The sequence below is a fragment of the Primulina huaijiensis genome, chromosome 4 (genome assembly GCF_012295235.1).
Source record: "Primulina huaijiensis isolate GDHJ02 chromosome 4, ASM1229523v2, whole genome shotgun sequence".
Classification (NCBI taxonomy): Eukaryota; Viridiplantae; Streptophyta; class Magnoliopsida; order Lamiales; family Gesneriaceae; genus Primulina; species Primulina huaijiensis.
In genome coordinates, this window is record NC_133309.1 from 6,019,235 (window position 1) to 6,038,730 (window position 19,496).

The 19,496-nt window shown below is 35.7% G+C and overlaps 1 protein-coding gene across 13 annotated transcripts; it reads right to left on the minus strand.

Annotated features, from left to right (window-relative positions):
* Positions 1-1,289: 1,289 nt before the first annotated feature.
* On the minus strand, positions 1,290-6,507 carry LOC140975288 (uncharacterized). 13 transcript variants are annotated; one of them, XM_073438922.1, is made up of 8 exons: positions 6,249-6,506; positions 5,503-6,134; positions 5,119-5,400; positions 4,101-4,173; positions 3,671-3,991; positions 3,378-3,589; positions 2,519-2,611; positions 2,323-2,430 (listed from the first exon to the last, which is right to left on the minus strand). In XM_073438922.1, exons 2-5 carry the CDS (start codon positions 6,102-6,104, stop codon positions 3,878-3,880), a joined length of 1,071 nt encoding a protein of 356 aa, XP_073295023.1. In that variant the 5' UTR covers positions 6,105-6,134; positions 6,249-6,506; the 3' UTR covers positions 2,323-2,430; positions 2,519-2,611; positions 3,378-3,589; positions 3,671-3,877. The 13 variants fall into 13 exon arrangements, with proteins under 13 accessions (XP_073295034.1, XP_073295035.1, XP_073295033.1 ...); XM_073438933.1 differs by lacking the exons at positions 3,378-3,589; positions 5,503-6,134; positions 6,249-6,506 and adding exons at positions 1,290-1,582; positions 1,675-1,779; positions 1,988-2,169 and having other exon boundaries at positions 4,101-5,259; XM_073438925.1 differs by having other exon boundaries at positions 3,671-3,915; positions 5,503-6,507.
* Positions 6,508-19,496: the final 12,989 nt, after the last annotated feature.

The window sequence follows — 19,496 nt, forward strand, 5'->3', positions numbered from 1 at the left end:
TTTTTGAAAATTATGAGGAGAGAAAAGCTTGTGAATAATCGAGTGTTATAAACGCAAAGGCACGTTTCCTAAACTTTTTTAAACATCATACAAATCATATTATGCATGATTTAATTGTTTGTGTGTGAAAAATATACGTGTTTGAATATTTTATGGTAGAACGTTTATTTTCAAAAATACGATGTTTTTATGCATTTATGAAAAACGTTTTTGAATCCAACGAGTACGCTGCCAAAGCATGATAAAATATGATTAAAATATGAGCAAAACATGTCAATTTTAACAAGAAAAGCATGCTGGAACCGAAGGGAAGAATTCAGAATAGGAGCCATGAGTTGTGTTGGCTTGGACAAGATGATATGGCTCGTTTCTTTGCGTGGGTTGGTGGGGCTCGTCTAGGGGCAGTGGTGGTCTCGGTGTGAGGGGTTGGTAGAGTTCTAGGGAGCTAGGGCTCGTGCAGCGGGGCTGAGGAGGAGTCCACGCTGGTTGGGGCTCTTCTCGGAGGTAATTTATGGGGTGGCCGAGAGTTGCAGGTGTGGCTCGATTTGGGGTTGGGCTAGGTGGTCCACAAGGGTCCTAGGGTGATGGGCATGGGTAGGGCCAGGGGCTAGAGTGGCTTGGGTCACTGCTGGCATTACCAAAACATGAGGAGCGAGGGGCACTCCAAGTAGCGCACACTACAACAAAACTGGCTTTCCGCAGCGCGCAAATTCACTTTCCGCGGCGCGCATTGCACGCTGCACAACTCTAAGCTGTTAAAGCTTCAAGATTATCAACGGCGTGCGTATGCACGCTGCGGATAATAGTATCCGTAGCGCGCCGCGGATACTACTATCAACAGCGTGTACAGGCACGCCGTTGATAGTATTATCCGCGGCGTGCATGCGCACGCCGTTGATAGTATTATCCGCGGCGTTCCAAGGCACGCCGCGGATACTATTATCAACGGCGTGCGCATGCACGCCGCGGATAATACTATCAACGGCGTGCGCATGCGCGCCGTGGATAATAGTATCTGCGGCGCTCATACGCACGCCGTTGATAATAGTATCGATAGCACGCGTGAAATATTATCGTACGATGTTAATAGTAATATCCGCAGTATGCAAACAAATTCTACATCATTCGTTTGCAAGCCGATAAAATCAAATTCGTTAAAAAAATCAATCGAATGGACACAAGCAATAAACCAAAAGTTTAATCAACACAAAATTGATAAAAGTCATTGTGTTTCAGTATATCAAAACAGATAGTCTGAAAAACCAAAAGTTTAATCAACACAAAATATGTATCAATCGCACAATACTATAAATTTAGATAACCATGCGACCGTGCTTCCTATCGCGTCCTCGAGAAACTGCATTTCATCATTTGGTCGAATTAGGTCCACTTTCTCCACCAAAACCTTATCAACCCAGACTTTCCAACAAGATCTACCAAGAACAACGTGATGCACTTTTGTGTTTGGATTTGTGGATGCAATTCGACCTTCTGCAACAACTAATTCATCAGCACACCAATGAAGCAGCTTACATTTAGTATTAGCACGAATATCTCCAGGACTCACATTCCTCAAATTTGACTGTAGATAAACAATGAAAAGTTATTGATTCAACCGTGTCTATTTTTGTAACAATTTTGCGGTTTAAAATTACATAATTTAAAGTTAATTACCTGATAAACATGATCAAAATCACCATTTTTCTTGGCACCAATATCGATATCACCATTGCTACCAACTTCATTCCCGATACCACTACCAATACCACCACTAGAAACCTAATTTTACAATCAAATCGTGTCAAGCGATGTAATCATGATAATTCAGAAGCATTTAAGTGTGTATATATACCAAACATAATTTTTATATGTTGTTTTTAATAGTCTGTTCTTGCTGATTTTGTTTATTCATATTTTGTAAAAACATGGACCTCAGTTTTTGCATTTGTAGCTGATTTTGTTGCATTTGTTGTTGAAGGCTTTGTACCATAGTTTGAAGTTGTTGAATAGTTCCATTTTGTTTCACAGAAGCTCCAACTTTCGATGGTGTAACTCCGAAGCCCATTCCGCGCAGTCTACCCCGAGATTCCTTGCCAAACACAAGGCTAATTGCATCATCAACAATGTTAGTTGTGTTTGAGAATCAGGTGGACATTCTTGTATTTCTTTCTGCAAAAAAAAAATTATGAGAAAAAAAATTATGAGAAAAATGATGCAAATATGTAATCTATTTTAGAACAAAAAATGCAATGTTAATTCTATTTTCCCAATTACACATTACCTTATACAAGAAAAATGATGCAAAGTTAAGCTAATTATTACCATTTTCTCTCCAACAACTTGAGTACTAGACTCTCCATTTTTTTTCTTGTGACCTTCAATCCAAACTTTCGATCTCGTAATTTTTGTATCTGTCGGGCTTCTCTTTTCCTTTAATATAGAAATATATACAAAATCGTTAGAACATAATTCAAAAGATGTATATATCACTAATTACATAAATTATAAAAAAAATTACCATAATGTGAGTCAAACGAGCATAACCTCTCCGGCTCATTGTGTGAATGTGATCTTCTTTTTTCCTCATCGCTCTAAATCTTTCACTCTTTTCCTGATATTAGTTCAAATCGCACAATCAAATTGTTCAAAAGATTAAAACTTAAATCAAGAAATAGATCTTTTAATATCACTTATACCAAATTATTTTTCCTTCAAAATTGAAGCAAATAAGTCTTGAGATAATGTCATCCAACCTCAAACATAGATAAATATCAGCACGACAATAAACTAATGGTGCATCTCAAGTAACCAACCGTCAGCAAAAAGAAAATCCAGTGGCATGTCAAAGTAAAAGGTTTCTGACAAATATTTCTCATTTTTTACCAATTTAGAGCAAACTTATTCATAAATTAAGATTAAAAAATAAAATAGAAAATTTGTAGCTTAACAAATAACAAAGCTCTCGCTGGTACCCTTCTTCCACCACTCTCACCTAAATATTTGTCAGATTGTTTCTAAATAGAAAACTTATTTTGCTGCTGCTGAAGTTGCCTCTTCAATGGTAGCTGCGGCTGTAAAGGAAAGTGATTCAAAGGTTCAACTTCTTGCAGCAGCTAGTAAGCAATATGTGGTGTTGGAATCAACTGTTCTTTGGATTTGCTATGTTACGCCATGTGTTCTAGTTTTGCAACTAAATGCAAGAATGCAATATGTCCAGACAACCATTACATCCAAACACACACCTAAACTACTGACAAAGCAGTCTCGTCGGGGCAACAACACAATACATTAACCACAAAGATCTAAATAGCACCAACAAATTGAAAGATAAAGCAAATGTATTAAGTGACCATAAAAGAGTCCAGAAAAATTCTCACTTGAAAGTTAGGTGATAATGTCCTCTGTACGAACAATTCCCACTGATTTTGGTCCATAAATTCAGGCTTCAAAAGATTGAGATCTCGTGAAGCCAGTCGACTTGTATTAGCTTCTCGTACAAGTATTTGCAATTTGGATTTCCTATCACGCCACAATTTAGCCAACTTTCGAAAAATTGATTTTTTTCACAATCCTCAACTTTGTAAGTCAGCTGTACATTAAATAACAAGAAAATATGTCTACATTTTGTTATGAAAATGGAAATGAAAAATTTAGTAACTAAATAAATTACCTGAAGACAGCTCCACATCCTATCCTTCACTTCTTCGCTTATGTCATCCCATCCATCTAATGTATAAGGCACAAATTCTTTTATCATGCACCCTAGGAAAGAAGCGTACTTCACTGAATTATCTCCAACCGGCTGTCCAAACTCATTACGCTCCAACTCTTTACACTTGTCTTGGCCACTGACCATTTTCAACTTTGATGAACCCCGTCATTTTTTCTTATCTGTTTTGTCATCATCAATTGGTTCTTTACCATGAAAATCATGTGGTGAATTAGCTGAATTGTTAGAATCCATTCTCGATAACCTATTAGATATATTTTCCTGTAAAATGGAAAAAAGATACATTGAAATGTAATAGTGTGCTTTAGTAAAATAAAACCTTTGTGCTTTAGTAAAATAAAACAAGATTTAAAATAGAAAACAATATCACCTGAATTTCATCTACAGATCCTTTGCTATGTTTTTTGACCATTTTGCTCATCTTTTGAATGTTATTTAATAACCTGATAAATATGTAATATGACATGATGCATCACTGAAAAAAAACAAGCAAACAAATATATTAAACACTAAATAAATAGTTACGTAACTTTAGAAAAAATGTATCAATCAAAATAAATAACTATAAAATCAATCCCTGAAAATTTCCTTCATGTCTCAGTCACATCGATTCCCTCACACTCATTCCTCGAGTACGGTTCTTTCTCAGTAATGTTAATCTCAAGTAGAGACACATCAAGAGGTGTTGATGACGTATAAGCATCTTCTTCAAGCACATTCATGTTAATAATACCTCGAAGCGGCGCTTTTAGCAACACATACCAATTTGTTTCATCATTGTCCCTGGAATAGAATACTTGCTTTGCTTGTGATGCTAAAATGAAAGGATCACTTTCAAAAGTTTTTAGTCCTTGGTGTAAGTTGACCAATGTAAAACCATCTTCAATTTTGATACCAGTTCCAGGATTGGCCCAATCACACCTAAAAACAGGCACTTTGAAAGAATAGTAGTCTAGCAAAACAATATCCCGTATAACCCCATAGTATGATAGTCTTCCTACTGTATGTGAATTGTCATTAGCATTAGACTGACAAACAGTATCGGCTTCAATTGAAACACCACTATCTTGTGTCGACCTTTCAACATCAATTGTGTGGAACCGATGTCCATTTACAATATATCCCGTATAAGATGTAATGTGCTTTCTTGGACCATGTGCTAGCCATTGAATTCGGTCTGAAGAGTTAACATGATCCTATTTTGATAACCATTCAGCAAATGTTTCCATATGCTGCTTTTGTAACAATGTTTCGTTACTTAAGAAACGATGCTCTGTTTGTTTAAGCTCGTCAATGTGCATCCTAATTAAAATAATTGAATGGATATGTTAGAATACACAAGATATGTAATAGATCAAGACTAACAGTATGAAACTAACTACACTCACTGTAAGTAAGGTTCAACTTCTGCAGTATTGAACAACACATATCGATGTGCAGCTTGTAACACGTGATCCTCTAAAATCTTTTCTTTCCCCTTAGAAATTGGACGACCTTCTGATAATCCAAATTCCAAATCATCATTCCTATTAGAACGAACACCAATACTAGAAGCATTTTTTATATAAGCACTACAAAATGCCATTCGTTCTTCTGCGAGGTAACACTCGGCTATGCAACCTTCTGGTCTTGCCCGGTTCTTCACATACCCTTTTAGTATTTTCATAAATCTAAATCACAAAGTAAAATTCACATTAAAGAAGTGTTGATAGCATAATCTAAATATTTATATAATATAAAATTTGTCAAAAAGATTAATGATTATTTTATACCTTTCAAATGGATACATCCAACGGAATTGGACTGGCCCACACAAGCGAGCCTCTCTTGCTAAATGAATTTTCAAGTGAACCGAGATGGTAAAGAAAGCGGGTGGAAAATACCTTTCCAACATGCATAGAATTTCAGCAATATTCTCCTCAAGTTGTTCTAAACGGTTCCTGTCTAATACTCTTTGACATAATTCATTGTAAAATGCACACAACAGAAATATAGCATTGCGTGGACCTTTCGGTAGAAGATTTCTCAATGTTACTGATAGCAATTGTTGCATCAGAACATGACAATCATGAGATTTCAGCCCAATAAGCTTGCGCTCTTCTACAGAAACACAGTTACCAATATTTGAGCTATATCCTTCGGGTAACTTTATTTTCTTCAATCTAGAGCAAAATACATCCATTTCTTTTTTAGACAGTGTGTACGGGGCAGCAAGCAAATGATATTTATTTTCTCTTTTTTCTTGAGGATGTAATTCTTGTCTAATTTTTAAGTGTATCAAATCTTTGCGAGCATTCACACCATCTTTGGATTTTGTCTTCAGGTTTAACAATGTGCCTATGATATTCTCGCAGACATTCTTTTCAACATGCATCACATCTAAGTTATGACGTAGCAGGAGGACCTAAAGGTAACCATCAACAAGCTTCATAGTGTTAGTTCATAATATTTCTAACATTTTAGGAACAAAAAATAAAAAAATTACAAAATCTAATGAATAGAGTGCAAAATAACTTACACTCCAATATGGCAACTCGAAAAAAATTGACTTTTTCTTCCACCTTTGAACCGGTTTTTGTACCTTTTTTGAACTATCCTGCTTCTTCCTCTTTTTCCTCAAAGTGTTGACGGTCTCACCTTTTTGCTTTTTACCTCAGTCATTTTCAATATCTTTCAATGCATCAGCAATTTCTAACCCATTCAAAGGTCTAGGTTTTCCTTTACTCTCTTTTTTTCCATTAAACCACTTCTTTTTCTAACGAAATGGATGATTATGAGCAAGAAATCTCCTGTGGCCTAAGTATGCAAACTTTCTACTATACTTAAGCCACATAGAACATATGAAAATCCAAAAGTTTTTGAGCGAAAATTGTAGGTTGGGTGCCTGAAAGTTGAAACCGAAATGGCATAGAACACTAGTGAGCCCAATAAAGCTTAATAGTATTTATTTTGTGTTTTTATTGTTTATCCTTTTACTGATCCAAAGGTGCACAGAATGCATGCTCCAAAACACAAGTCCATTTGATCCAAAGGTGCAGAGATAGGGTGAGTAGTAAATTTGGAGAACTATAAAATGTGCCGACTTCATAGTATTGTCATATCACAAGCCTCACTTAATATGAAAAAAGATATCCAATTCCAAGTGGTTATTAGACAAATCAATCGACTAAAGTCCAAGTAAACACAACTAATTGCAGCCATCATTCAACATGTACACAATATTATATAATAGGTGATCATGGCTCTCAGTCTCTCTGCTCTAAAAAATCAAAATATTATTATAAAAAAATCAAAAATTTTAAAAATACTCAATAATCATCCTACTCAGACAATTATTTCAATTAATAAAAATATCATCTTGTGAATTATTAACTTTAAGAAATGGTTCGCTTAATTACCAATTCTAATCATAAAAACAACTGTATTAAATAAAAAGAAAGATGGGAGACAGAGAGAGTGGTGGGGGCCTCTACTTGTTCAGTCGAGTATACCAAAAAGACCACCTTTTCAAAGTTAGCACTAGGCGAAGAGTATTTTCTTCTTGAATTGACAGCAAACAAGAACAGAACAAGTCTCTAGGTCCTAGTTATGCCCATTTTAAAACTTAATACAAAATTAAGTAACGAAGATTATAAGGAATTTTGGAAAAAGAAATACCACCATTTGATGATATAAAAAATTCTACCAAAACTACCAACTTTGCAAGATAACCTAACATGTTGTACATGAAAAAGACAAAAAAGTTTGAGCCACAATGAGAAGTCTCTGACCCCAAATCTGAAGATCAAAACATATGGCCTCACAGATGATAAATTTAAGTAAAATCGACATATGAGACAGAGATGCCTACAACATAAGCCAGTATACACATTATACATGGACTTAAAGTTTTTGGCAAGCTTATCTAACAGGGAACAAAAAGCAACTAAAAAATGGAATAAAATACAGAGGAAAAAAAAAAGCAAAGATCAACACTTCGGATGGATTTCTTACCTACAAGCAATGTAAAGACAAGCAGCTTCTACTTGATCCTTCCTGCGGCCCCTTGTGAAGTTACGTTCGAGTGCAATCTATACAAAAATAACAGTTCTATCGTTATATAGAGCAAAAAAGTGGGACGAGAAAATCTTGACGTGCACAAAGAAGTAGGGTAGGGGTTTGGTGGTGTCACGAGGAACCTTATAAGGTGTGAAAAGGATCATTTGGCTTACCCAATTAGAATGATTTAGTTCAACAATTCCATCATTTTGATAAGCTCAGTGGCTCAAATTCGGTGAAACTTGAAGACTCATGTGAGTAATGTTCCAATTCCAAGCAATACGCAGAAATACAATCACAAAACACATAATCAAACAAAAATAACCATAAAAATACCGAGGAAAAAATCACGAGTAAGCAATTCGCAGAAATACACATAAGCAATTCACAGAAATACAATCCGATGAAACCGCCCAAATGGATGAGCACCTACTTCAATGAGTAATTTCAATGAAACCAAAGATACATCAAAATCAAGACCTACATTTACAGAGCAATCATAACTCAATTACCGGATTATTTATCAAAACCAGTGATTGTTCCTAAATATTACAGAATCGTGCAAAGGTCCCTTACCTTTCAGATTAGGGCATCTGATGACTGAAATCAACCATAACGACACAGGCGGCGCCGGTTAGGAGGACGTGGCGGCGAAGATGGCGGATATGTAGAGACGGCGAGAAGGATTTTGAGAAGAAGAAATCAGCGCACAGAAATGACAGAAAAGAAATTTGCGCTCAGGAATGAAAACTGAGCGCGCTTAGAAAATAAGTGTGCGCTTTTTTCTTTCACAGCGTGCACATAAAACGCACGCCGTTAATATTATTATTAACGGCGTGCTTTTCATACACGCTGTTAATATATAGACACGATTTTTTTAAAAAAAATTTAATACTATTAACAGCGTGCTTTTAATGCGCGCTGTTAATAGTAAAAAATTTAATACTATTAACAGCGCACATAAAAAGCACGCCGTTATTAATATTATCAACGGCGTGCTTTTAATGCGCGCTGTTAATAGTGCACACGATTTTTTTTTAAAAAAATTAATACTATTAACAGCGCACATAAATATGCACGCTGTTAATAATAATATTAACGGCGTGCTTTTAATGTGCGCTGTTAATAGCGCGCTGCGAAAAGCCATTTTTGTTGTAGTGGCAGCTGGTGTCTTCCGAGTTCAGAGCTTCGTGCTTGGGGTTCTAGGGGCTGGGCTGGTCTAGGCTGGGTCTGGGCGTGGTCCAGGGTCGGTTAGGGTCATGGTGGTTCGGTGGTGGTTCGGCTGGAGGAGTCCAAGTTTGGCTAGGAGTCTATAGGCGAGAGGTTCTTCCATGCGCAGGTTTTGTCTTGGTTCAGGAGGCTTGTGCGTGGGTTAAGGTCATGATCTTTGGGCTGAACTTGGTCAGGAGGGTGCCTAGGTGGGTTGGCTCAGGTTTGGCTCAAGGTGGCTTGGGCGTGGCTCGAGTATATTGGGAGATGGCTCGGGTGGTTCGATAACGTGTCAATTTCAAAAATTAAAGGACTAAAATTGAATCCATGGGTCCACGGGTGTGGCACATGACTTGGAAGGGTAGAATAAATACTAAAAATGTTATTTTTAAAATTTGGGAACAAAATAATGAGTTTTGGATTTATTCGGGATTTAATCGCCGCTCGAAACGTTAATTGAAGAATTAATTGAAACCCCTAGATTTAAGCTTAATAAAATTATGGAAAATTATATTTAAGCTCAAATAATTATTAAAAGTCTAAGTTTTTAATTTGGGAATTTTATATTAAGGTTTGGTTTAAGTCGTGATTAAAACACATTAATATGTTATATTTAAAGATTAATTTAAAAGTCATCGATTTAAGCCAAATAAAAATACGAGAAAATTTATTTAAGCTTAAATAATTATTTAGAATAATCTCATGTCATTAAAAGTGCAAAAAATATAAATTCTAGAATTTTTACGTACAGGGGCAAAACGGTCTTTTTACACCTAAGAAAATACGAAAACGCTTGGCAGCGTCCCGAAGGATCATAACGCTTGTTAAATGATATTTTATGATTTAAAATGATGATTTTGATGATAATATGTATTTTTTCGATTTATGGTAAAACTGTGCAATTTTTACTGTTTAAAATGCTATTTTTGGGAAGCTATGTTATTTTATGATTTTAAAAGAAAACGAAAAATATTTTTGAGAGATGTGAATTGACTGTGACAAAAGATATGATTTATGATATATGATTTTGTGGGGATAACGTGAGGGGAAAAGGTCCCAGAGGAAATACATTTACGGGAAAAGGCCCCAGAGGGAACCCATGTTTGGGAAAAGGCCCCCGAGGGAACCCGTCTATGGGAAAAGGCCCCCGAGGGAACCCTGACGATCGTATTTTCCACGGTGGAGCCTAGTGCACACCCCCATGGACCATGTGGAGCTAAGACTGCAGTCGACCCAAGGATAAAAGCTAGTCACTTTCAAGGATCAAACTTCACCCAAAATGATATATGATTGAAAGCTTATGATAAAAATGATTTTTATGATATATGATTTATGATGAGGATTAAAGCTATTTTTAAAATGATTTATTTATGCTTAAAGTTATTTTAAAATGATTTTTCTATTTATGATTTAATTATGCTTAAATGATTTTTAAAGGATTTTAAAATGGTTTATTTATTTTCAAAAGCTATTTTAAATAAAAATATGATTTTTAAATGTATGTGAGTGTATATGTATTAGTTGCTATCCATGTTTAGAACGTGATGAGTCATTAGACTCACTAGGTTTGTATGATGCAGGATTTGATGATTTATGGGAGGCGCTGACGCTTGAGTGGGTCGAGTGCAGCAGTACACACCTGAGGGCCTTTATGTTTCCGCACTAGCTAGATAGATAAATGATTTAAGGATTTGTTTAATGATTTTTATTAGAGATATTTTTATGCTTTATTGTTAGTTGATCTTTTTAAAGGTCGATTTAGGAATTGAGAATTTATGATTTAAGATTAGGAAAAAAAAATCGAGTTCGTTTCAACATGTCATCGTCCTGTGCAGCTAGATGAGCCTGCATTCTAATTTTCCAGTTGTCAAAATATTCTCTGGAAAACGTAGGAATCTTGTTGAATGAAGACATGTTTATCAGTTTTGTGGATAAAAATATTCAGGGACAAGATTAAACCTCTCTGATACCACTTGATAGGATCGAATAACTGGTGAAAGAGTGTTCAGAAGGGGGGGTTGAATAAACACTGATGATTTTTCTAATCTTTTCGAAGGTTGAGTCAGTTTAGTGACAAACTGAAACTCAGAATCTTGTCAGTCGATTTATAATCAGTTAACAATAAAGTGCAGAAATAAACTGACTTATAGATAGAATTAAAATGGAATAAGAACACACGAATTTTATGGATGTTCGGAGATTTCAACACTCCTACGTCACCCTTTCTATCACAAGGATAGGATATTCACCAAAAAACTTTGATCAATACAAACACTTGTACAGACCCACTTCAGTTTGGACTTAACAATGCCAAAACTGAAACTCTTAGCTTACAAACTGTTTCACAGTACTTAACTGAACTTAGCACAATTGATCTCTCTAAAGATCGAATTTACAACAGAATAATTTGTGCTAGTAAGCTCGAAAAAAAGCCTAGAATGCTACGAATATATCTGATAAGTGTGAGCTTTTAGTTTTTCAATATGAGTGAGAATTTTAGCAGAGTAACAGCAAGTTCGTTGGTTGTAGTTCTTAGTTATCGGGTTCGTGTGTCTCAGCTGTTTTCTTTTGCTATTTATAGACTTTTCTTCAATGGTAATTATCAATACAATTTGAATCTTTTATATCCGTTAATTGCCACGTCGATATACCTCTGACATTCGTACACTGCAGTTTTCTGATATGCGGCATACCCACTATCTGCTTTGTACTGTTGTCAGTTGAATGTCTTTTTCGTTAACTGATAACATGTATAGCTGAAGGATCAGCTGATAAGCAATAGCCGATAAGCTCACAACTGAATGTAGAAACTGATCAGTTTCCAACTAATCAGTCAGTTTTCTGTGTAAATTCAGTTCAGCTGGTTTCAGTTGCCTTTGATAATCTGCGGTTCAAACTTCAGTTATAGGCAACTGTCAGTTGAGTATTCATTTAGTTACTAACGAACTTCTCGATCAGTTAAGTTCAAATGATTTAAGCACTTAGTTTGTCAAACAACCGAAATTTAGTTTTCAACAAGAACTAATTTGTTCTAGACTAAACTAGATGTGGATACCAAAGTCATTATTAATATGTGATTAAAGGAAAAATAGATCGATCTGTTAAAGAAATCAACCTGGGACTTGTACAGTGAATGTAATATCAAATTCGGGCATAGGAAGAACAATAAGATCTGCCCGAATTACATCTTTGAATAATCGAAGCTCCAGATTCTTGACTATTTTGGACGTGAGCATTTGATCACCAGAAGGAATAGAAACTTTGAAACCCAAACCCATATCTTGCGTAATAATATTCAGTCTTTTTGTGAAGGTTTCGGATATGAAAGAATGTGTAGCCCCTGAATCTAGCAATGCATAGGTAGCTACTCCTTGAATGATAATCCTTCCTGCGGTGAAAATGTCTTTTAAATCTTCTCATGTTGAAGCTTAAGGATTTATTATCATTAATTTCCCAAAGTTACATGAAGATTGCGTGTTGAACTTAAGCATTTCATGAAATTGTATTTTTGCCTTTACATTTTCGAACCTTTCCATTCTAGTCCCCAAAATTTTGATATTTGCATTAAGGCTATTATATTTCCAAAATTTTCATTTTAGTCCTTGAAGTTTTCGAAAATTTCATTCGTGGTCTTTCTGAGTCAGTAATTGCTTTTTGGTCCCTTATCTATTGGTTAATTACATTTAGACCTCATATTTTCGGAATTTACACCTTTAACCCTCAAAATTTCGAAATCCCCTAAAAATCCCTTAGTTATGATTTTCTTTAATTTTGCCCTAAAACTCTTTATTTGGAATCATTTCATCCTTCACATAAAATAGGGAACAAAATTCATAACATTTTCTATGGTTTCTAAAATCATAACTTAAATTCACTAAGTAGAACATGCAACCTAATTTCCACTAGGTTAAATCTTGCTCTCAATTCAATTCTAATAACCAATTCAACATTTTATGCAATAACAAGCAATATAAAATTGTTAAATGACTAGGTTACCCGTGATAAGTGTAGTGTTTGCTTCTTCTTCCGCTTCTTCAGTATTCATCAAATAAGCTCGTGCTACAGTAGGTGCTTTCCTCTTGGGCAATCAGCAGCTTTGTGCGCATTCTCCTTACAGTAAAAGCACTTGTATGTCCCCCATTCACACTTGCCAAGACACGGGCGATTGCACTCCTTGAACGGTTGCCTCTCAGCAGGCTGTGGTGCTCCTGGATTTGGTGGCCTTTGCTGTCCTTGCTTCTTGTTTTGACCTTGGGTCTTTTGAGGCCCTTGAGGTCTAAGAGGACCTGTATACTGATTTTTGTTTGGCTGATTGCTGTTATGGTGTTGCTGCCTCTTGCGCTGAATCTCAGACTCAATGTCCATCAAAGCTTGCTCGGACTTGAAAGCACATGCAGTAGCAGTAGCGCAATCCAGTGGATGCATCATCATAACCTTGTTTAGCAAGGTGGGTCGTAGGCCATCCATGAAGTGTCTAAGCTTCTCCTCCGGCTCTCTCGCAATAAGGGGTACGAAGTGACAACCCCTATAAAATTTCTTCACATACTCGGCAAAAGTCAAGTCTCCCTGACGGAGGCTCATAAACTCCCTCTTCAGTCGCTTTCTAACATCAGCAGTAAAATATTTCTCATAGAAGATCTCTTTAAATCGAGGCCAAGTAATAGTAGCAAGGTTGACGCCATGCTCGACTCCTTCCCATCATAGTGAAGCATCATCCCTAAACAGGTAAGTGGTACACCTCACACGGTCAGCATCCCCCATATTCAGATAACGGAAGTGTACCTCAAGTACACGTATCCAGCTCTCAGCAGCAAAAGGATCGGTGGTGCCAGAAAATTCCTTTAGCCCTAGCCTCCGGAACTGATCATAGATATCTTGTGGTGTCCTAGGCACATGTTGTATCTGCTGCTGCTGTAACTGATGTAACTGTAACTGCAACTGCTGTTGTTGCAACTGCAGCTGTTGCAATTGTTGCTCGAATAGATGAGCCATCCCCTCAAGAGCACGAGTAGCAACATCTTGTAGTGGTGGTGGTGCATTCCCTTGATTATTCACACTGTTCTCTTCCTGATTCTCAATAACGGGGGCACGTCTAGGAGGCATTTTATCTGAACGTTTTCCAAATTCTAACGTAACCAACATGCATTTAAATCTACGTTTTCTAATCACGTGACATTTCCTTATTCATTTAGCCATTTAAGCATGCAAGGCATATATACTTAAAAAGCTAGTAAACATGTAACGTACACATATTATTCATGTCATCAAGCAGGTAATATCATAATGAATCATATAAAGCATGTAAAAACTTAAAAACTTGAGGCTTGACGACTGATTTTTCCGGCTCCGATGGTGGAACAACCCTTTGCAGGACCTTTGCTCTGATACCAACTGAAACTTCTGCCTTTCTTAATGTTAAAATGTACTGGAATTTTTTTTTAAACATCCCATTTTCGGCCATGCATAATCTCATGAAAATATTTTCATTTTACCCCTTTAAATAAAAACATCAATCAACTAGCATTTTTTTAAAATCAAGTAAAATATCCCAATGTTTTACCACGCCTAAAAAGCAATAAACGTGAAATATACCATCCTCTCAAAAACCACTCTAAAGAATAAATAAATGGTCTTAAAAATCTTTTAACGTAAAATCGCAATCAAAATCATAAGTGCGGAAATAGTAGAAGCGCTGGTCTTCGGGTTGTGTACACCGTTAGTCCAGCCAAATCAAGTGTCAAGACCTCTCTCATTCTCACCTGCATCCATCACACCTAGTGAGTCTAAAGACTCAACACACCATAATCTTGATAGAAAGTATACGTATAAAAATCACATGTAACAGTAAAAATACTTTTACATAAAAATAACATTTTCATGACATGCAACATGAACCTTAACCTTTTCCTTTTTCCTCAACATAACATGACAAACCTTTTTCATGATCATAAACCTTATCCTTTCCTTTATTGAATTCAGATCGTTAATTGTGACTTTCCTCAATCCTCAAAAGTCGATGGATCCATCAACATGAAACCACAGTACTGGGCGGCGGGGACATTAGCGACACAAGATCGTCAACTGAGCCTTGGTCTATCCTCAATCATAACCTCAGATCCTCATATCATCATAGTCACAATTACTTCACTTTCATCAATGTTTTCATATTTCCATTACTTTATAAAATCATGCAAGAATATAATTTTTCCTTTGAAACCAAACATGTAACATGTATTTTAAAAGTCAACTTTAAATCATAAAAATCCATGGACATTTAAAAAAAATCATAAATTAACATATAAACGATCATAAACATTTAAAAATAATCATGATAGCATAAAAACAGCATTTAGAGCACTGCCATGACCTTTACTAATTTAGGTGTAAAAAGACCGTTTTACCCCTAGACGTAAAATTCCTCGACTTTGACTTTTTCTTGAATTCATTGACTTTAACATGTCCCAAATAATTATTTAAGCTTAAATTAAAATTGCCATAATTTTATTTATCTTAAAAAGTAGGCTTTTAAATTAATCTTTAGTTAATCGTTTTGACGGTGTTTTAATCCCGAAAAATCTCAAACTTTAATATAAAATTTCTAAATTCAAAATTTAGTCTTTTTATATTATTTTAGCCCCAATGAACCATGACTCGACCCCCGTGAGTCGTTTTTCAATTTTTTATTAGTAAAAAATCCTAATATGACACCTAAACTTCGACCCCGAGCCAACTTTTGATTTTTACGAGTCACCCTCGAGCCACGTTGGTCCAACACCTGACCAACATCCTAGAGTACCCTAATGGACCCTAAGTTCACTTAGAAACCCTTCCCAAAGCCAAAAACAAAACCCTAACTCAGCCCCCAAAACTGGCCGAGAGTTGCATTAGTAAAAGGACTCTCCCTTTTGCCTCCAGGACCTAGCCACCGAGCCCAGACCCCGAACCACTCGCCCTCACCCCTTCCTAAGACTCTAAAGACTCGTCCTAGCCCAGCCCCTGAGCCCTAGACCGAGCCCCTACTCTCCTACCAGTCGCACAAAGTCTGCATAGAATTGTGCAACTTCTTGGGTAGGAGTCCTTGCTTGGCTAGGACTCCTCCCAGCCCTCCTAATCCGAGTCCTAGCTTGGCTAGGGCTCTTCCCTAGACACAGCCCGACCCTAGGTCAGCCTTGAACCAAAGCCCAGGCCTGCCTTCCCTTAGAAACATGACAGCCGAACCCCTCAACTCCATGGCAGAATAAAAACGTTTTTTGGTGAGTTGCTTGTGGTGTGCAGTTTTACATGAGTCAGGACCCCTTTCAATCATGTGTATACATCTCTTGTTCACCACCTATGGTCATGGCAGCCTCTGGACAATACAAAACATTGATTTACAACATAGGATCATGAGTCTACCTCTTGTGCACGCAAAAATCAGAAAATTCAGAAAATAATTTCATGCTCTTCATGCATACAATAATTAAAATAATATTATGATATGATGAATGAGAAAAGAATATGTGTGGCGTGCCTTTGTGTTTTATACGCACGAATTCACGTTGATGATGAAGAACGGATCGAAACCTTGGCTTGTTTCCCTTTGAACCTTCGAAAAACCCTTCTACCCTGAGTTGTGTGTATCGTGTAAGGGGTGGGGAGTGTTTTCAGAAAAGTGGGCGAGAGTTGAGTAGGGTTTTGGGTGGAGTTTTGTATATTATATAGTAAATAAAGTTATTAACTCAAGCTTAGGCCTATTAAGCCAAGTTTAGGCACATTAGTTCTTGTTTAGGATTTAAATAAAATATTATCATAGCTTTGTTTAAATAAATTTGTGAATTAAATAGCCGGGTTGCCAAAAAGCGCGCATTTTTGTTGAAAAACCAACACCGATTAAATTTACGTCCCGGCGTATAAAATCACTTCAAAAACCCCTTATTTTAAAAAATATGAAAAACCCATCAACCATTATTTTAAGCAATTAAATTTACGTCCCGGCGTATACAATTTTATGCATGATGGTAAAAAGATCTCATTTAAAATATAAACATGTATGTCACATAATCGATTAGCAATTAAAATCCCTTAATTACTCATTTTTTTTCATAATCCCTAGATTTACATGCAGTTGGATTGCGTCGTCTTAATTTTTTGACCTTACACTTTAAGATGCTGAAAAGACAGAAGTCAGGCCAATAAACTAAAGCTGACTGATAGCACAAGCTTTAAGATGCTGAAAAGAGAGAAGTCAGGCCAATAAACTAAAACTGACTGATAGCACAAGCTTTTAACTCCTATTTGTTGACATTTACCCAATATCAATTTGACAAGAACAGTCAATTATCCAATTTATTATTGCATTTAATTTCATTTGACATATTTATTTTCCTCCGTTGGATTTCATTGACTTCATTTTTTTAACCGTATTTTGACTATATTCTTCTTCAAGCTTTTGCATTCACAAGAATTTTAGCCCACATTATTTTCACTAACTTTTCAAAATTTCTTCATTCACCATCAATGCTCTTCAAATTAAATTTGATGATGTTTATTTGTTGATATATGAAGGCATGGTAGCCATTTTTAAGAATTTTGAAGCCACCGGGCTTAAAGATTTTCTGGGCTATCATAGTAATATTTTCGAAGAAGGTCTTTCTCAATTCTTCTCTTGTGCCAAGATTGAATATGAGGCATTGGTGTGCATTATCCGTGATCATACCATTATTAATAAGAATTTCTTCACTGAGACCTTCAATCTTCCAACAGAAAGGATCCCAGAGTTTAACAGACTGCCCTCAGCAACCATTGAAGAAATGAAGATCAAATTGTCACTATATGGTGACAAACTCAAATCTTTTAGAAAGAAGAAAGAGATGAAGATTGAGTGTCGTCTATTGAATGATATTGTGGACAAGTCCCTCACTGCTAAGGTCGGATCTTTTTTTATGTTTATACTCTTGAAATACTCAAGACGACGATAGCCATAACAACTAGAGTCAAAATTAATAATGATAGCCATAATGACTAGAGTCAAAATTAACTAGTATGTCATCCTCCATAACATTCTGATAGCCATGATTTTGATTCCAGACAAGCAGAACAAAGGGTATTATGTACCAATCTACCGATTACTTGAAAAAGTCAAGCTCAGATGGGACAATCTTCCTTCCTACACTCCACAAGGTACTGATTCAAAAGTCTAATGTTGTCTACAAGTCCAAGAACATCATCTCATATGATGATCCGTTGAAATTCAAGTAGGAAGTAGTTGAATAAAAGAAGAAGAAGAAGAAGAAGTCATCCAAAAAAGGACCAATCAAGCGAAAACTGGTGGTTGAAACATCCGATTTAAATGAAACCAATTCAGATAAAGATAAGCTTCCTTTGGCTCAACTATTCTCCCAAGTCCTAAGAAAGAGAAGAGAGCAAAGAAAACAAAGATGGTGAAGCACTTCTAAGAGACGTTGAGACCAGATCCCATCCTAGCTATTCCAGTCTGTAAAGTGTTGGATCCCGGTTTTCTACGCGCCCAACCGCAGCGGAAGTTTTAAAATTTTTATTTATTTTGACAATCAAAATATGTTTTGCTTTGGGCGCTCGGATGATTTTATCATAAACATTCATAGGGCGTTTAGAATTTATACCTTTGGTGAATTAATCACACGTCTCCAACTAATCCGGGGTTAGCGGATATAGGACTCCTTTCTTCTAATCAGGTCTACGACTAGATGGTTTGATCCTCTTCTAATTTGCACTAGAAAAGTAGAAGAGATTTTGCGTTGGAGATCAAAGTATGAGAGACGGCTCAATCTTCTCTTCAAAAAGAAGTGGCCGAAATTTTGGAGAGAAAAACTTGTGATTTTCGAAAATTGTGAAGGTGGCTAGGGTTTTTCGAAAGTTATGAATGAATTAATTCTAACCTTAAGCCTAGTACACATATATATATATGCTTAGGGCCCATTAATTAATTAAATACTTAATAGGCTTAATAAATTAATTATTCTAGTCCAACTAGTTTAATTAATTAATTAATCTTTTAAAGTCCAATTAAGAACCTTAATAATATGTATGTTGGTCTTATATTCCTACAAGCCCATTATACATATACCCATTACATTAATTTAAATCCCTTATAAATTCAACATTTGAATTTAATATTTAAATTATAAATTCAACTCCTTAAATTTATTACCTCCAAAATTTAATATTTAATAAACTCAACTTTTGAGCTTAATAAATTAAATCCATCATAAATTCAACATTTGAATTTAACATTTAAATTATAAATTCAACTCCTTTAATCTATCACCTCAAAAATTTAATATTTAATAAACTCAACATTTGAGTTTAATAAATTAAATTATCAAATTTTATAAATTCAACTCCTTGAATTTATTCTCTCTAAATTTCGTAAATCCAACTTCTTGAATTTACAATATCATAAATTCAACTCCTTGAATTTATTTTCTCAAAATTTAATTATCATAAATTCAACTCCTTGAATTTATTCTCTCAACGGGAACAAACGATACAGTGCTTGTGT

Bases quoted from the DNA above. Each gene is read 5' to 3' on its own strand.
- LOC140975288 (XM_073438922.1), bottom strand. From the start codon at position 6,104: ATGCATGTTGAAAAGAATGTCTGCGAGAATATCATAGGCACATTGTTA. The intron at 4,174-5,118 runs GTGAGTGTAGTT...CATATTTATCAG, and splicing joins GAAGTTGAACCTTACTTACA to GTTATTAAATAACATTCAAA. The intron at 3,992-4,100 runs GTGATATTGTTT...TCCATTTTACAG, and splicing joins GATCTGTAGATGAAATTCAG to GAAAATATATCTAATAGGTT.